The sequence below is a fragment of the Xenopus laevis genome, chromosome 1L (genome assembly GCF_017654675.1).
Source record: "Xenopus laevis strain J_2021 chromosome 1L, Xenopus_laevis_v10.1, whole genome shotgun sequence".
Classification (NCBI taxonomy): Eukaryota; Metazoa; Chordata; class Amphibia; order Anura; family Pipidae; genus Xenopus; species Xenopus laevis.
In genome coordinates, this window is record NC_054371.1 from 76968869 (window position 1) to 76985439 (window position 16571).

The 16571-nt window shown below is 37.9% G+C and overlaps 1 protein-coding gene across 3 annotated transcripts in view; it reads right to left on the reverse strand.

Moving 5' to 3' along the window:
* Positions 1–6515: 6515 nt before the first annotated feature.
* The window catches only part of tet2.L (tet methylcytosine dioxygenase 2 L homeolog), a 40135-nt gene continuing 30079 nt past the window's right edge, over positions 6516–16571 (reverse strand). For all 3 annotated transcript variants that reach the window (XM_018251892.2, XM_018251900.2, XM_041590609.1), the window contains exons 6-10: positions 15167–15317; positions 13078–13167; positions 12091–12228; positions 11248–11614; positions 6516–10534 (exon numbers count right to left, since the gene is read on the reverse strand). In XM_018251892.2, coding sequence (XP_018107381.1) covers positions 9222–10534; positions 11248–11614; positions 12091–12228; positions 13078–13167; positions 15167–15317 — 2059 coding nt within the window. In that variant the 3' untranslated portion in view covers positions 6516–9221. The remainder of the gene's footprint in view (positions 10535–11247; positions 11615–12090; positions 12229–13077; positions 13168–15166; positions 15318–16571) is intronic.

The following is a 16571-nucleotide window of genomic DNA, read 5'->3' on the forward strand; positions in this document are numbered from 1 at the left end:
TCAATGGCCTCAATACCATTAAAAGGGACATAAGCAACATTCACTAATAGATATGTAAACATTGCTGAGCCTTCCCAGATTTCAGGGCCTTGTAAAGCCAGATTCCATGCAAGATTTTGGAAAGTTTACATATACATTTGTGTAAGTTACAAATGATTTTACATATAGCTTCAAGAAGTATTTTAGTTTCCATGGCCTTTTATGAGAGTTCTGAAATCGGGTTCCAAAAGCACATGTATGTTCTATATGGTTGCCTGCATTTTGCAGCCAGAGGATAAATGCTAGATACCCCTCTATAGTGATGGGCGAATTTGCGCCGTTTAGCTTCGCCAGAAAATTTCCGAATTTCCCATGAAATGTCGAAAAATTTGCGAAATGATGCCGGTGTCTTGTTTTTTTTTACGCCGCCGGCCCTTTTTGATGCAGACTAAATGTTTTTTTTGACGCCTGCGAATTTATGAACGCGAATTCGCTCCTGGCGAATAAATTCGCCCATCACTACCCCTCTACGCTGCCTTCTGTTCATTTATTAATTGAAAGGTGGTTTCAGGTCGATATACATGGCACAGAGGGGTATTGAGTGGACATATGCCAGTAGAGAAGCGTTATGTGTGTCACATGCCTTAATATATGAATGGAAACAAAGCACAAATAATGCAAAAAGATTGCAGTATTCTTGCCGAATGCACATTACATAGGGCTTTGGTAATGTACTGTCAGCTGTTATCTTGTATTAGGGAGCTGCTATCTGGTTACCTTCCCATTGTTCTGTTGTTAGGCTGCTGAGTGATAAAGGGAGGGGGCTGATATCACTCAAACTTGCCGTACAGCAGTAAAGAGTGACTGACGTTTATCAGAGCACAAGTCACGTGATTGGGGCAGCTGGGAAACTGGCAATATGTCTAGCCCTGTGTCAGAAAATTAAATATAAAAAAATCTCTTATGAGAAATGGATTTCAGTTCAGAATTCTGCTGGAGCAGCGCTATTAACTGATCCGTTTTGAATTTTTTTTTCCCCATGAGAGTATCCCTTTAAATATGTATTTATACTTCACTATAAATTACCTTGTGTCAAAGAACTTTCTCACAATTTTTATAACATTTTTTAGTAGCTACCACTTTTTGCAATAGAGAGCAAAAGGAAAAACCAGGTCGGAACCATTAATAATACTTCCATTCTTTCCAGGCAAGACATTTTCTTCCTAGATTGCTTAGACAGAAGGTGTAGCTCCATCCTCAACTGCTAGACATATACTGAGTATATATTGTCGTCATCTCTGCATCATACAAGAAATACATCACCACGCCCAATATGCATTATTACACAAATTCATTAGAATTTAATTTTACACAAAAAAAAGTACATTCTGGGTAATTTATAAACATCATTGTGGCCATTTAATAGCACCAGACACAAAAGCCCCACAACAGTGTGTATATTTGGAACCCTTTAATTAAAATCTAAGCCAATAAGAGAACTGGGTTAAGTTCATGATACAGCAACCTACTATGGTATATCCCCTTAGTAAGACTGTTACTTGCCAAACCCAGGCTATACATATTCCCTTTACTTTAGCTCAGTGCATTCAACTTGTTTTTAATAGATTTTGTTAAAATTAAGTTGCTAATTCCGACGTATTTTACAGTAAAAAAAAAAAAAAAGCCAGCACATTTACATAATTCATTTTTGCAGCACCTGTCCTATATCTATATATATTCATATATATATATATATATATACACACACACACAAGTCATATTAAAACAGGGAGCAGACGTCCTTCCCCCTGAAAACAGAAAAATAGATATAGCCTAGGACAAGCCAAGAAAGAAAACAAAACAAATAAATGCTATTTATTGGTATAAAGACCAAGCAATTACATCCCTGAATTTTGAGACGAAAGTTCAAGTTAAACTTGTCAAGATGTCAAGTATTAAGAAAAAATGTGATTTCTTTACGTTAGCTGTTCGTGTTTTCACTGCTTGGAGAATATTGACGGTATGACATCAGTATTCTTTCACTCACCTATCAATATCCTACTGCCAAACTAGTGCTGAGGTAGGTGACAAAAAAGGACTCTCACTCAGGTCTGTAATGAAAGTTTAGCTTACAATATGATCACTGGGAGCAGGGTGAGTCGCACCATCATTCATCACTGTATTTCCAAGCTCATTTTTTTTAGCATAAAAATACAGTACACTATATTTTATAAATATTCTCACTAGTATCTCTCTAGTTTTTCTTCTATGACTTCATGAATCTCAATATTACAACGGCCAGTTCTCTGCAGTTAGCAAATAGATAGGATGCATCGGGTACTAGGGGCCTTCTTACTTAACGAAAACCAGCAAACACATGTGAATAACCAGCTTCCTAAATCGAATGTTTGCCATGATCAGTCATTTTACTGAGGGAGAATAGTATTTACCCAGGTCCCCTGGTACCAGACAGTTAGATAGGTTTCTGCATTGAACCTACAAAGTTACAGGTGCTATTGTGCTGTGCTTTTTAAGATGAGAAATTTTGTCTTTCCTTGATCTGCACTTGCATATCAGGCATGGAATGTGTTCCTGGCACTGCCTCCTATTCTAAGCCAGTTCTTTAAAGGAAAACTATACCCCCCAAAATAAATACTTAAAGGGGACCTGTCACCCTAAGAAATAATTTCAAATTCTTTTCTATCATGTTAGTTGAGCAAAATAAACTTTACTTACACTGTATTTATTATTTAAATTTTGTTTCCTTCTGTCTTGGAATTATGCAATCACAGCAAGCAGGCTGCAGCCATTTTGTGGACACGGTTATTAAGGGAAATTGTGTATCACCCCAAAATCTTGTGTGTGCACCAGAATGGGGGACCTAATGTCCATGTGCAGTGCCCTACACAATTATAGAGCCTGAGGAGGGAAGGGGGAATGTGGGGAGAGCAGTGACATGTAGGAAGTGCTGAATGGAAAGTGAAAGTAATTGACTGCCCCTCCTCTATGCCACGGGCATAGAGGCGGGGCAGGTAATATTTGATTGACAGTTTAGATATTTAAACACCTTTATAACAGGTATGGATGTTTTATTGAAATTTTTTTTTGGGGTTTCATATTTAATTTGCAAAGGACTTTCATTATGCAGCTTTTTATGTGTAGGTGACAGGTCCACTTTAAGCAACAGATAGTTTATATCATATTAAGTGGCATATTAAAGAATCTTCCCAAACTGGTATATATATTTAAGTAAATATTGCCCTTTTACATCTCTTGCCTTGAACCACCATTTTGTGATGGCCTGTGTGCTGCCTCAGAGATCACCTGACCAGAAATACTAGAACTCTAACTGTAACAGGAAGAAGTTTGGACGCAAAAGACAGAACCTAAGAAGTATAGTTTGTACAGTGAATTGTATAATCCCTTATTTTTTAAAATTACCCAATGGCACATACTACTAGAAAAGTATATTATTATGAAAATGGTTTGTTTACATGAAGCAGGGTTTTACATATGAGCTGTTTTATGCAATATCTTTCTATAGAGACCTACATTGTTTGGGGGGTATAGTTTTCCTTTAAGACCAAACTGTCAGGTTAGCTCCCGCTAAATCACACAGGCCTCAGAAACAAATAATGGTGAAGGCACGGGGTGCCCTATGTTTAGCAAGATTTAGTTGTTTAGTATGTTTAGGTGTTTTCGGCCTGTCTATGTTTTCTGTTAGCACCACAAAGTAAGTTTAGCCTTATAATGAATATTTTGTTTATGGGAGGTATTTTTCTAACCCAAAAAACTTACTTGGGGGAGCTGAATCTGGTGTAAAAGATATGATGCCTAGAAAAGCCATGACCTACAGTCTGTTTATAGGACAAAACTGAAAGTAATCCCAGCTCCAAAGTACTATGTGCTGTCCATTAGGGGAACTGTCACTCAGGTGACTTTTGCAATGTGAATACTGCAGAATATAACTGTGGAGCTGGCAAACAGGCAGGCTACTGATACACAAACACCTCATCTGAACCCTTAGCTTGTAAAGCTGCCTGCCGTCACCCTCTGGGAAATTAAAAATGCTGCCTTGGAGACACTATGGGGGTTATTTATCAAGGTCCGAATTTATCTCAATATCGGCCTCTACAAACTCCGATCTAACCCACTCGGGTTTTTAACGCTTATTTATTATTATATTTTCCCGAAAATTTGCTTTGTGGGAAAAGCTCAGAGTTTCATGAAAACATTGTGAAATTGCCCGAAACCCCCGACACAACCAAAAATCAATGGGACTGTGACGGGTTTTCGGAGCTTAGTAAATAATCCCCTATATCTCAGATGCATTCTTTTTAATTCATATATAGCTTTACTGCTGCTATCAACTGGCTAGCTGGCATATCAGCAGTATAACTTCATTTTCCAACCCCTGAAACAGGTAAATGGCTCCTCACTGGAACAATGATCAAATCTACTTTTAGCCTTAAGTGAATGCATGGTCATAGACGTCAATAGGCATTTAAAATGTTTCTACAAAGCTAAAGTGCTGCAGAATAGAAGTGCAGCATATATGTCAAGTGCTGTACATGCCCTGGTTGACTCCTTAACAGCCGCTACATGGATCAATAAATGCCTCTATTAAGTTGAAGTATGAAAGTGGCACAAAGATAGCAAACTTTGTAATAACACAATTTAACTAAAAGGGATTCAATTGGAAGTAGGTACAGAAAGCTAGGCTCACAACCTGTGATATGTGCTATCCATAACATATGAAGAACTGACACTGACCACAAATGAACTAATGTTCCCAGCCAATCTTGTATGCAAACTGGTCCAAATTCCATCCAAGCGTAGGCCAAAAAATGCTAAGCGGTGAGTGTATGTTGTTAACGGCTAACTGTGACCAAGCTGTGCAGCAGATCTTACCAAATGTGACCAGCTTCAGTCCAGCTACTAAAATATTTCTGACAGGACTGAAATGTAATTGAGTGCTTACCCTGCATTGCCAGGCACTTCAACAATAACTTTATAATAAGGCATTTTCTACCATCCGCATATTTTTAATCTTAAGCTAACCCTGTCGTAGATGATTACATACTGTTCCGGCAGTCAACACAAAAATGTTCACATTATGTATTCTGAATAGCACATATATTGCTTTTATGTTAAAACACTATATAATAAGCTTGCCAGGCCCCCTGCACAACTGCAGTGTTCAAATGACAATCAGTTGAAAAAACTGGTGCCAGGATATCCCCAATCATATGTATCTGTTCTAGGGAAACAATAAGATGCTAATAACCATTGCTATGGACTGGAAAATGGCTAGCTGAGCTACAGGGCACATCAAATTGAAGCTTTCAAGGATGTAACCAATGATATAACATGCTGTCTGGTGGGTAACAGCATGGTAATTATATATTAACTGTCCATGAAAGCCTTCTACACAGATAGTAAGCCATAAATACCAGCGCAGCTTGTCTCAGCTATAAGTAATCTTAAATGCATTCGAGCAAACTTTAACATTGATTTTAAATAAACAAACTTTGTAGACCTTTAAATGGAAAAACATGAATAGAAAAATTCATTAGAACATTTACATGGTTTCTGCATAATCTAATATTAAGCTGCCACAAATAAACACCTACATGCAATGTACAAAATCTCAGGCTGTAAGGTTCTCATATACGAATGATGATTAAAGAAAATGATTTGGGTGTGTGGATCTGATTCACACTATTAAAAACGTAATCACATAATTACCAATGACTATCAAAGAAAAACTTCTGTATTGTGAGCATAATTCAGAAATGCCAAGAGATTGCTTGTGTTTATATTTCATATCAGTTTTTCTGTGGGGTCAAGGAGGGTCACACAGTAAGAATGTTGCCTTATTATTTTTATAGCTATAAAGTATTTTGATAAGATGGAAGGCAAGTACATATTACTTCTCTACAATAATGGACTTTTCCCTCTCTTCCCTATTCAGCGGATTAGCAGAAACGTTCCTCTTATATGAATGTGTATTTATTTTCCTAGCAATATGAGAGGAAGGTTGGAGGTGTTTGTGCACAAAATATATAAAAAACAATTAACATATGCCTTGCCTAGCTTAGTGTGGTAAATATTGTATCCCAACATGTATGTGTGTCTGTGTGTCTATAAATATTTGATATAAATATATACAGTGTATACGGTATATATTATAAATATAAATATATATATACACACACACACACACACACACACACACAATGTGTTACGATCAGGGATGCACAGAATCCACTATTTTGGATTCGGCCGAACCCCCAAATCCTTTGCCAAAGATTCGCCGAATACCGAACCTGAATCCTAATTTGCATATGCAAATTAGGGGTGGGAAGGAGAAAACATTTTTTACTTCCTTGTTTTGTGACAAAAAGTCACGTGATTTCCCTCCCACCCCTAATTTACATATGCAAATTAGGATTTGGATTCAGTTCAGCCGGGCAGAAGGATTCAGCTGAATTCAAAACCTGCTGAAAAAGGCAGAATCCTGCCTGAACCGAATCCTGGATTCGGCGCATCCCTAGTAACGATCTGGTCTAGTTGGGCGGGGACGCCTGCAGCCTTCTGCCTGAGTTATGCTTTCTTCTGGGTTTGGCCACGATTGTCTATCTGCGCATATTTTTATTCTACACGCTGCATCTGACTTCTTTTCGCTTGGCACGAAATTCAAATATTTCAAGGCACCTCATCCTTTTGCTCACTGCTCGACGTAAGTCTATTGTCAGATAGTTCCTAGGTGTGTTTATTGTCCGGTTTTCCTTTTCCTGACCCATGCCTGTCATTGCCTGACCCGACCATTTCCCATTTTCCTACTATTCATCCTGATTCTGTACTGCGCTGACAGACTGGTTATTGACCCCTGCCTGTTTCCTCGACTACACTTTGCTTTAAGCCCTTTCCTCCTGTCACCCTTGTCTGCCCAGAACTCTCGCCTTGGTTCTCACACTTTAAGACTTGGCGGCACTTGAGTAGAGGAGGGCTCCTCCAGAAGCGAAAGGCGGCTGTTATAGGCAGAAGCGTGAGCCATAATTGGAACTTTGGCATCTGTTCTGGGATACCATATGTGACACTTTGCTTTGACTATTTCTCTTATTTTACTGAGCAACAAATTCAATGTTGAAAATGCTGTGATATTATTAAAGCACTGTAACACAATATTGGTTTTACTCAATGGGACAGAAAATACAGTAAAACACACACACTTAGGGTCAGATTTATTATACTTACCCATCCATGGTCAGGTCTATCAGGTGCGAAAAAACCGAATGACTTCCTGAACTTCTCTCGGTTTTTCGGCAGCCGGAAGACCCAACGATTGATGGGTAAGTATAACAGATTTGCCACTAAGTGTTCAGGACAGGATGGGTTAGGGATGTGCCTTTTACTTATTAACTAAAAATTTTGGATTTTTAGAAAGAAACTAATGTGAATGGACATAAATTTGTATTAATGTGTTTTTCCAATAAAAAAAATCATAATAACCTTAAAAGAATAAGCCTTGTGCAATTATAGCTGGGAAAAATACAGAAATATCATTTTTGCAATTTGGTGGTTTCCTAATTTTTTTCATCACATTTTTGATAAAACGCAAAAAAAACCCTTCTACTTAAAAAACAGAAATATGAAAAACATTAAACAAAATATACATATATATGCAGATCTGATTAAAAAAAATATTCACATAAAAAATGAAGAGAAGAAAGAAATTAGGACTTTTGGTAGCTGATTTAAAACTCATTCGGAAAATTGTATTTATATAGGATTTGGATATCATAAACAAGTTTAAAAAAATAATTTTTACAAACCCAGAAATGAAAATTAGATGAAAGGGGAAGTAATGTTATTACAGTTTATAGCAAATATGCTAAAATGTAAATGTGTCGGTGTAGACCTTAAGCCCTCCCTCACCTATCCACAGAAAAACAGAATTAAAATTCCACATGATTTTTTCCTTGACCAATAAAGTAAGGCTTAATGGAGGTTGTTATAAACCACAGTGCACATGTGTATGAGAGTTATGCACATGTAATATGCTGCATTAGTGTGTGAATAGATGTATAAAAAGCTTGCTGGATGCAGATCCATGACTGCTGCACGAAAAGAGTTGAAAGCACCCTTGGAATAGATCCTGTACTGAGGCTGCACACAGAATTAGCTTGACTTGCTACTGCCACCTCAACCCCCCGGTATATATATTTATCGCCCTGTGAAGTGAACCACTGTGCCTGATTTACAAGTCATAGGAAAATCACACAGTTCAACCCATACAGAATTGAGGCAAGGGTTTCAAAGACCCTAGCTTCTTATCTCAAGTACTTAATGTATATTCCCCATAAATATATATATATATATATATATTCAAATTTAAAAACTTCCAACCACAAATTTCCATGTGTTGGAGAAAAGACGGCAGCTTCTGCTTGCCTTGTAGTTTTCCTGGAAAACATAATATATACAGGATACAGATGTTATGCAGGATGAAGGCTCTTTAACATCTTAGCTTTGTTCCTAAGTGTTAAAACGTGTGACTGGGTGAATTAAAACATAACCGGATGGCCTGTAAAGGAAATAAAACCGAAAATGTTCATTGTTTATAAGATGTTATTATATCTGATTGAATTAAAACTGGATACATTATTCCCGGTCTTAAAACATTGTAAAGACACAGTTGATAGCACCATCTTTTCAAAGAATGTCTAAATATTTCAGTGTTATATTGTTGACATTGATTTGTGAAAATCTACACTACGGAAACACATTGGAGGTCAGGGTTACGATTATAAATATCATATGTCAAAAAGGATACAATTCCAGTATTGAACAAAAGGAATTTAGCACCAGATGGTATTTGTAATTTTCCTGATGTTAAAACACTACAGTAAGTTTGATTCTGGCTCCTAGCGCTACACATTTTTTGTATAAAAGTGGGAGGAAGGTAAATGCAATTTTACAATTCATCCAGTAGAACCTGTGTTTTGATTTTTGTTAAACACCTTTTGCATAGGATGACTGTATTCTTGTCTCCAGAGCATTCTGTGACTACACAATTAAAAACTAGAAACGTTAATAGGTAAGAATACTTCTTTTGCTGGTACTCTTTACCATGGATCACATTTATGTAAAATACTCACACATTTTACATATCCATGTGAATTAACCTAAGCAAATATGGTGCACCCAATATGATGTAAATGAGGTAACGCAGCAGACTATATATATCTGTTGTAAGGACCTGTAACCCGTGTTAAGGCATATGGAGATGTAGTGACTTGAGAGTCTGTGGTTATTGACATCGTCCTCTGTGTGAGTGACTTAATGAAACGAAGATAAGTTGGTTCAGCAGGTTCATGTATTGGCTCCATAGGCTCCCGTTTTGCTTTTCTGTTGTAAGATTTAGGAGCCACATAGTCTGGCCCATACCTTTCACAATCTTCTTCCTTTTCCCTTGCTTTGCCTGCCATTTTTGCTTCCCATAATGCCAGGCCATGCTTTGGCTCATTCATGCTCTTGTGTTGGTAGAACACCAGAGATATTCTGGTAGGGTGATTTCTGTTGGGATTCTTTAATGGGGTTGTTGCATGGAGCTCACGCTTTGCACATTCAATCAAAATTGACCCATGAGTTGGGCAAACTGCTACACCTCCGATATCAGGATCAAGAAAGCTCTGCTCACTGTCTGACCAAACTTCAGCAGGCTCTTCTGGAACAGGAGGTAAGGTGTACGGTAGCTTTCCCTGAACATTAGCACCATTAGTTCTACCTAGGCCTCCAAAATTAGTTCTGTCATGGTTAAGACCTGGAAGCATTTCAGATGTTCCATTTGATGCCTGTGAATGCATTTCACTCTGTTTACCAAGGAAAGGCAGAGAACCAGCTCTGTCCCCTAATATACTTGATGACATGTTGCTTTCATGACTCTGGAAAGAGTGTGGAAGAGGATATTCACCATTGCTGATAATAGGCCGTGAATTTGTGGCAGGACCCATTACATGACTATCAGCCTGAGGTGATGGATAAGCATTACAGCCACTGAAATCATCAGCTTGCACTCTTTGGTTTCCATAACTAAACATTTTGTGACCATAAGCCTGACTATTTGAAAAGCCCTGCTGGTACAATGATTGATTTGGGGGCACGCCTAATTTAGCCACTGGATCTTGGTTTTTAAACTTGTAATAATCCATGGATTGTTGCTGTGAAGAGTCAAGATAAGGGGAACAGTTGTCCAAGGAGGCATTTCCATTACTGGGATAAGGGGGGCAAGAGTTACCTTGATTAAAGGATCCTTGGAAAGAATTCATAGGGCTATTTGCACAGGATACTGATGCACTTGCAGCAGCTTGAAAAATATTCATGTCTCTCGATCCATGGTAGAGAGGAAAACTATTCTGATAGGGGTCAGGCAAATTAGGAATTTGTGTGTAAGGATTTGTGGGGACTGATGCTGGGTAATGATTTAAAGAGTTCCCTTGGTTCATATTTAGAATGGGGTTTTGGTGCATGGCTGGCATTCGAGAAAATTCTGAAATGTAAAAATAAAGAATGAAATAGACTTGCAAGTCTTAATTAAAAATATACACATATACTAGATGTAAAAACTTTATTTCATGTAAAAGCATTTTAGAAATATATTTTCAATCTGTCAGTTGGTTCCTAATGTAAATACTCTTCTTGGCCCATATGTGGTAATCATAAGGTAGGTAAGTGTTATAACTTTAACCAAAAACCACTAGCCAATTGATGAAATAATGACTTGCAGCCAATTGCATCACCCTTAATACATTTTAGACATTGTCCACTATGTCTATGGAATATGTTAAGGGTCTGTACTAGGGATGAAAGAAATTTTTTGCCAAGTTTCGCTACGAAAATGACACCCATAGAATCTAATGGGTGAAAAAAATTGTTCCATGTCCAAAATTTGTCACGCAATTTGTCGCTTAAAAAAAAAATATTGTCGCCCGTAGACTTCAATGCATTTCGGTGAATTTTTGCCGTTTTGCAAATTTTTGGCAAAATGGGTCCGATTCACCCGTTTGTAGTCTGTATCATAATTTTTAATATGCTGGGGAAATGTAGAAAACATATTTGTATTTTACTATAAATATTTTTTGCCTCCAACTTTACATTTGCCTTTGTCCTTCTTAAACAAGATTTAATTTTGAGACAATGCCAATCACATTGGAGGATCAGACCTAGTGAATAAGCATGTAACTAACGAAATGCATTTGTTACCTGCTTGCTGTTTTTCCTGCACAGAAGCTTCCACGTGTACGTTTTTGTGCCGTGAAGGCTTCTCCTTTTCGTTCTTGCTGTGACCATTTTCCAAAGCAGAATTCAACTTCTCAGCTGCTGCTTTCTTGGCTTCTTGTTTTTCCAACTTCTTTTGCCGGCAGGTTTTTACGGGCTCTGCTAGCATTCGCACTTGCCTTCGGAAAGATGTAAGAACCTGAATAGCACCATTTCTTTTCTTCTCCTCCTGATTCTCAGAACTGCCAAACTCATCCACGTTGGATACTTTGTAAAGGGGTAAGATATGTAGTTGCTCATCTTGTGGATTTTTTCCAACTTCACGATTGTCTTCTCTGGTTAAAGTGCAAACCTTACAAAAACAAACATATTTTTAAATAAACTGTTTGGCATGTTTGCACTGCCATATCAGAATATTGTGTATAGCAAATAAAACATACCCCATGTATGTAAAGTTCTTATACAGGTATATCACCATATATAGTTCCAAACGGTTGCGGAGCTCCTTCAGACAATTAAATAAGAAGGAAATGTAAATCACTTGGGTGTGCCAAGTTGTTTGGAACCCTCATACCCCAGTTGGGTAGAACATCCTACGCCAACAGTCTGGCTCTCCCCCTTCTTAAAAACATAGACAGTCCAGGGGGGTACTGGGGTGCTGTGTGCATCTTTTTGCAGCCTCCCTTAGTACATCAGTAAACAGCCAGCACTATTCTTTGTGTAATGTTGATGCAATCCCAAACGCAGTTTGTGCATGGAATAAAAAAGGCTGCCTTGCAGTGTTTAACTAAAACATAAACAGTTTAGCACATACACAATTATACTAACCAGTGTGCTGCCATTTGGCATGTTGTGCAAGTCCCGGTGGGAATGAGCGCAAAAATCCAAGCAAGCAGTAACTCCAGAAAATGGTCGACCTTCCTCAGTACCAAGACGGCAATCTGGAGCTCTGTGCTCATGCTCAATCTGAAAAAGAAACATTTAAGCTACTTGCACCCATTAACCCAAAAGAGTAATATGAAAATACATTTGAATCATAGCTTTGTGAAACCTGTATTTTTGCCTTACATGTTTCCTTTAATGAAGGATTTTCTTTAATGAAGCACATTATGTAGAAATGTATTAAGGCTATGCACAATGCTAGAAATAAAATGCCCCAAATAAAGAACTTGTGCCTACTGGCACTTATCTATGCTAGGAATGGGTCCCAATTTGCTGACTGCACCTACTTTGTTGCATGAAGTGCAAGTCCTCTGGTGCAGTGGAACCCAGAACCCAAAGCTGCCTTGACCACATACTATATATTGAGCTCCTTTTGCAAGTTTCATCTATAGGCATTTAATGCTGCACTGAATTGCATGCAACTGACATGTTATAAGTACTGTGTCCTGCCTGCATGTCATCTGTTTAAATGCAGGGACACAAAGGTTGGCCACAAAATTGTGCACAGATATGCTAAAATTCTAATGTTGTGCTGTGGCTGGATGTTGTCACCTGCAGGTCACAGTGTTATTTTTTGCATTTTGCACTTCTTTAGTAAATGCGCTTTAAGATTTGCTACATTTTGTTAAATATATAAACATTTATATTTTCCCAGGTGCAGGTAATATATATACAACCAAATAGGTATCTGTATTCCCTTTACTGTGAACCGGGTGATGCAGCAATGCTTCACATATATAAATTCGGATTTGTAGGCAGCGCACACCGGAATTTCATTTCTTTATTTATCCAAAAATTAAAACATGGTCGTGAGGTAGCCTTGGTTGAATTTAGTCAGCATTCAGTATGAGATCTTTTGTAACTTATACTGACCTGGTTATTATAGGCATCAGGGGCAAGTTTCTTGTAAATTGGAGCCATCATTGTTGATAAGTGCTGTAAATTGGCTTCCAGCTTTTCTTCCTTTATTGAATGGTAAAAAAAAGAATACAAACCCATTAAACCCACTAAAATGAAGTTTGCCTGCAAATGCAAATTCTAACAACTTAAATGTATAATGGATTTACATTTACTGTAAATCTTGTAATAAAATCCTTGCAACAAATTCAAAATACACATTTTCCTTACAATTGGTCATAAAAAAGTGTAAGAAGAGCGGAATCAGAAAAGGCAGACATCATTGTATGCAATGGAATATATTACTGATTACTTTAATGCCCTCATGCAATATTCATTGTGCTCCTTTGCCCTTTGACATATATATAAAGTCATCAATACAGAACCAGTCATCCACATACATATATGTATGATTTCTGTATTTGCACCCATATAAGTGTATCAAAATAATACAAAAACCCTATTTTTATGAAAATAATTATATCTACTCTATGGAGGAATATATGAAGAAGAAAAAACCCTGGGGATAAACTCATGACATTATTTTCTCTTGTAAATGCCTCTTGTGTTTTTTTGTAACTGCGATTTTATCTGACATTCAGATTAATGTAGTTGTAACATGCGATTTCTCTTTCACTTCCGTTTTCAGTAAAACATCCGACACGTCGCATGCGTTTAGTCGTATTGCGACATGTCGGGTAAAAACACATCATCGAGTCCTGCCCTAATGTTGTTATTAGTATTATTGGCTGTTACCATCACCACCATGACACTGTGGGCCATCTTGCTTTTTTCCTGATGTGACCTGCATGCCAAACTTTAGACACTCATACCTAATTTAGCACTGTTCTAGGGAGTAATTACTGCTTCTCCAGGCCAAGAACATTTCTACATGAAAATGGCACAGATTCTTTTTTTATAATGAGATTTGCGTTCATTAAAGGTGGATGAATAGGTACAGAGGTAGACTGTAACTCAAGCTAATTTGGACGTCTAGAGCAGGCCAGTCACATTCCTTTGATGTTATAGGGCCAGAACACATAACGTGTAGACATTGAAGATTGTGCCTTATAATTGACATATTCTGGCAATTTGTTTGAAAATAATGTAAGCAAAACACAGAAAGAAATTTCATCAACAAATACTAAAGCATCTACTGATAGCAATAACCGTAGAATGTGCTGGATTACACTCATAGGTAGAAGACCATTAAATGGGCACTGGAAAGTGATAAAAATACTTGTGCATTAAGGGTTCTGGCAAACCAGATACTAAACTCATGTATTAAAAGTAGGAAGGAGAAAGTGTGCATACATAGTGAGTGATGTCAACCTTGCTAAGCTGGAATGATGGTTATTCTTCTTTGAGCTGATCCCTCTGATACAGCCTAATACAGCACAGTAAACACTATGATTTATCAAGGCTATAGTATTTCTGTTATACAGATTAGAGGCAAGTTAAATTTAAATAATACATGGAAAGATCAATGGCCATAATTGGGGCAGCACATACTCTGCTTTGGATGATGTGGGTTCATATCTAAATGAGCCTGGATCACATATTTAAAACTGTATATTGCACTCCTATTGATTTTTACCCCATCACTGCAAGAATTTTCTTTATTACTAGGTTACTACATATTAGGATTTCCCTAACAGTTGGATTGCACTGCATAATAAGGTTTGCCGATTTATCTCACTGAGCCCCTACAAAATAGGCAATACTGCATGTAACTGACTGCATGATCATTCTCTGCCAGTGGGCAGCTGGAGCAGGGCCAAAACTAGGGGTAGGCAGGAGAGGCCTGTGCCTAGGGCATGGGGGCGAAGGGGGAGCTGGGCATGTACCTCTTCCATCTGCTTAGCCCTATTCCAGGCCCTCTTCCCCACACTGAAGATCGTATCCACGATCTCTGGCCCTCCAGCGTGACATCACCACATGAGAGCGCACATGCGGGAGGGGGTTAGGTGGCCGGTTTGCCTACAGCTTGGCCCGGCTCTGAGTTGGAGAGAACTGACCATTATAGTCTGAGAGCCAGACACCAGCATTGCAGTCTTTCACTTACTGCTTTTGGATCATCACTAGTGAGTCTGAATTTTCTTGGTACTTTACTTCTTGCAAATTTACACCCATTATAATACATGCTCCATGAGCATCCAAAGGAGAAGGAGGCACCGCAGGTTTCAGGGTCCAGACCCTGACATGCACAGGTACGCCTATACAAAAAGGAAAAAAAATTATACATTTGAGAACAAAAAAATTAAACTAACAAATCAATAAAATATTACTTAAAGTATGATTGGATTCACTTTTATATATATATTAGTTTATTGGATAAGAAAAGTTCAGTTAATTCAAATATATAATTGGTATGTGTATAGGTGTTCAACTACAAGTCCAGTTCTTAGAAATGTATTACATCATTTTTCATTTCTTCATTTTTAGCTTATGGTGGCGTCCCTTAAAAAAAAAATTTTAATACATTATTACAATAAAGGTCTCTAACCAATAATTATTTCTCTGAAAGCATGCCATCAATTCTCTCATGCAGGGAAAGATTCCTAAATGTACCTTAAAGGTATTAGATTAATTGCCCATGTGAATTTAAGGACCCTCTTTTATTAAAACCCTCCTCACAATCTCACTAAAAGGTCTGGTAGCTAGGAAGTTGAGTGGCTTGGCTATGGGCAATTTCCCAATTAAATTCTTTAGGCCAGCAGTTCCCAAACCTTAGGGGGCTAGCCTGGTAGCCAAATAGGAAAGAATATATGAATGGGCAGAATGGTGGTGCAGTGGTTAGTACTGCTGCCCTGAAATGCTGGGGTCCATGGTTGGATTTCAGCCACGGTACTATCTACGAACAATGTGTATGGTCTCCCTGTGCTTATGTGGATTTCCTCCCACAATTCAAATACATACAAGCAGGTTAACTGACTCCTGATAAACCACAGTGTGTGTTACTGCGATAGAGACTTAAACAGTAAGCTCCACTAGGGCACTGATGAATATATATATGTATATAATATATATAGATGAATATATATGGTGACTATATAATCTCATTAATGCTCTGCAAAATATGATTCTGCTATATAAATAAAGGATAGTAATAATATTTACTATATTGGACATTCCTAAAATCTTGTTTTGAACTAACAAAAGCTCATTAAAAAAAAGAACCCCAAAAGTCCTAAGACCTCTGCTCTAGATTGTGTAGCAATGGAAGGAACTTCAGAAAGAGGCTAAGATGTGAGGCTAAGATGTGTAGGCTGGCCTGAAACCCATGGGACCTGCAGGTTCCCATGGGTCGGCAATTGCACAGATTTGCTGGTCGTGGGGGGTTCAGGCTTCTGCCTCTGGCAGCCTCTATCTATAGGAGTGTGCCTGTCTGCCCTGCCTCCTTTATGATGTCAGAGATATCATATATGCCATGGATTGTTTGCTTCTTTGTAAGCCTTAACTTGTCTAAG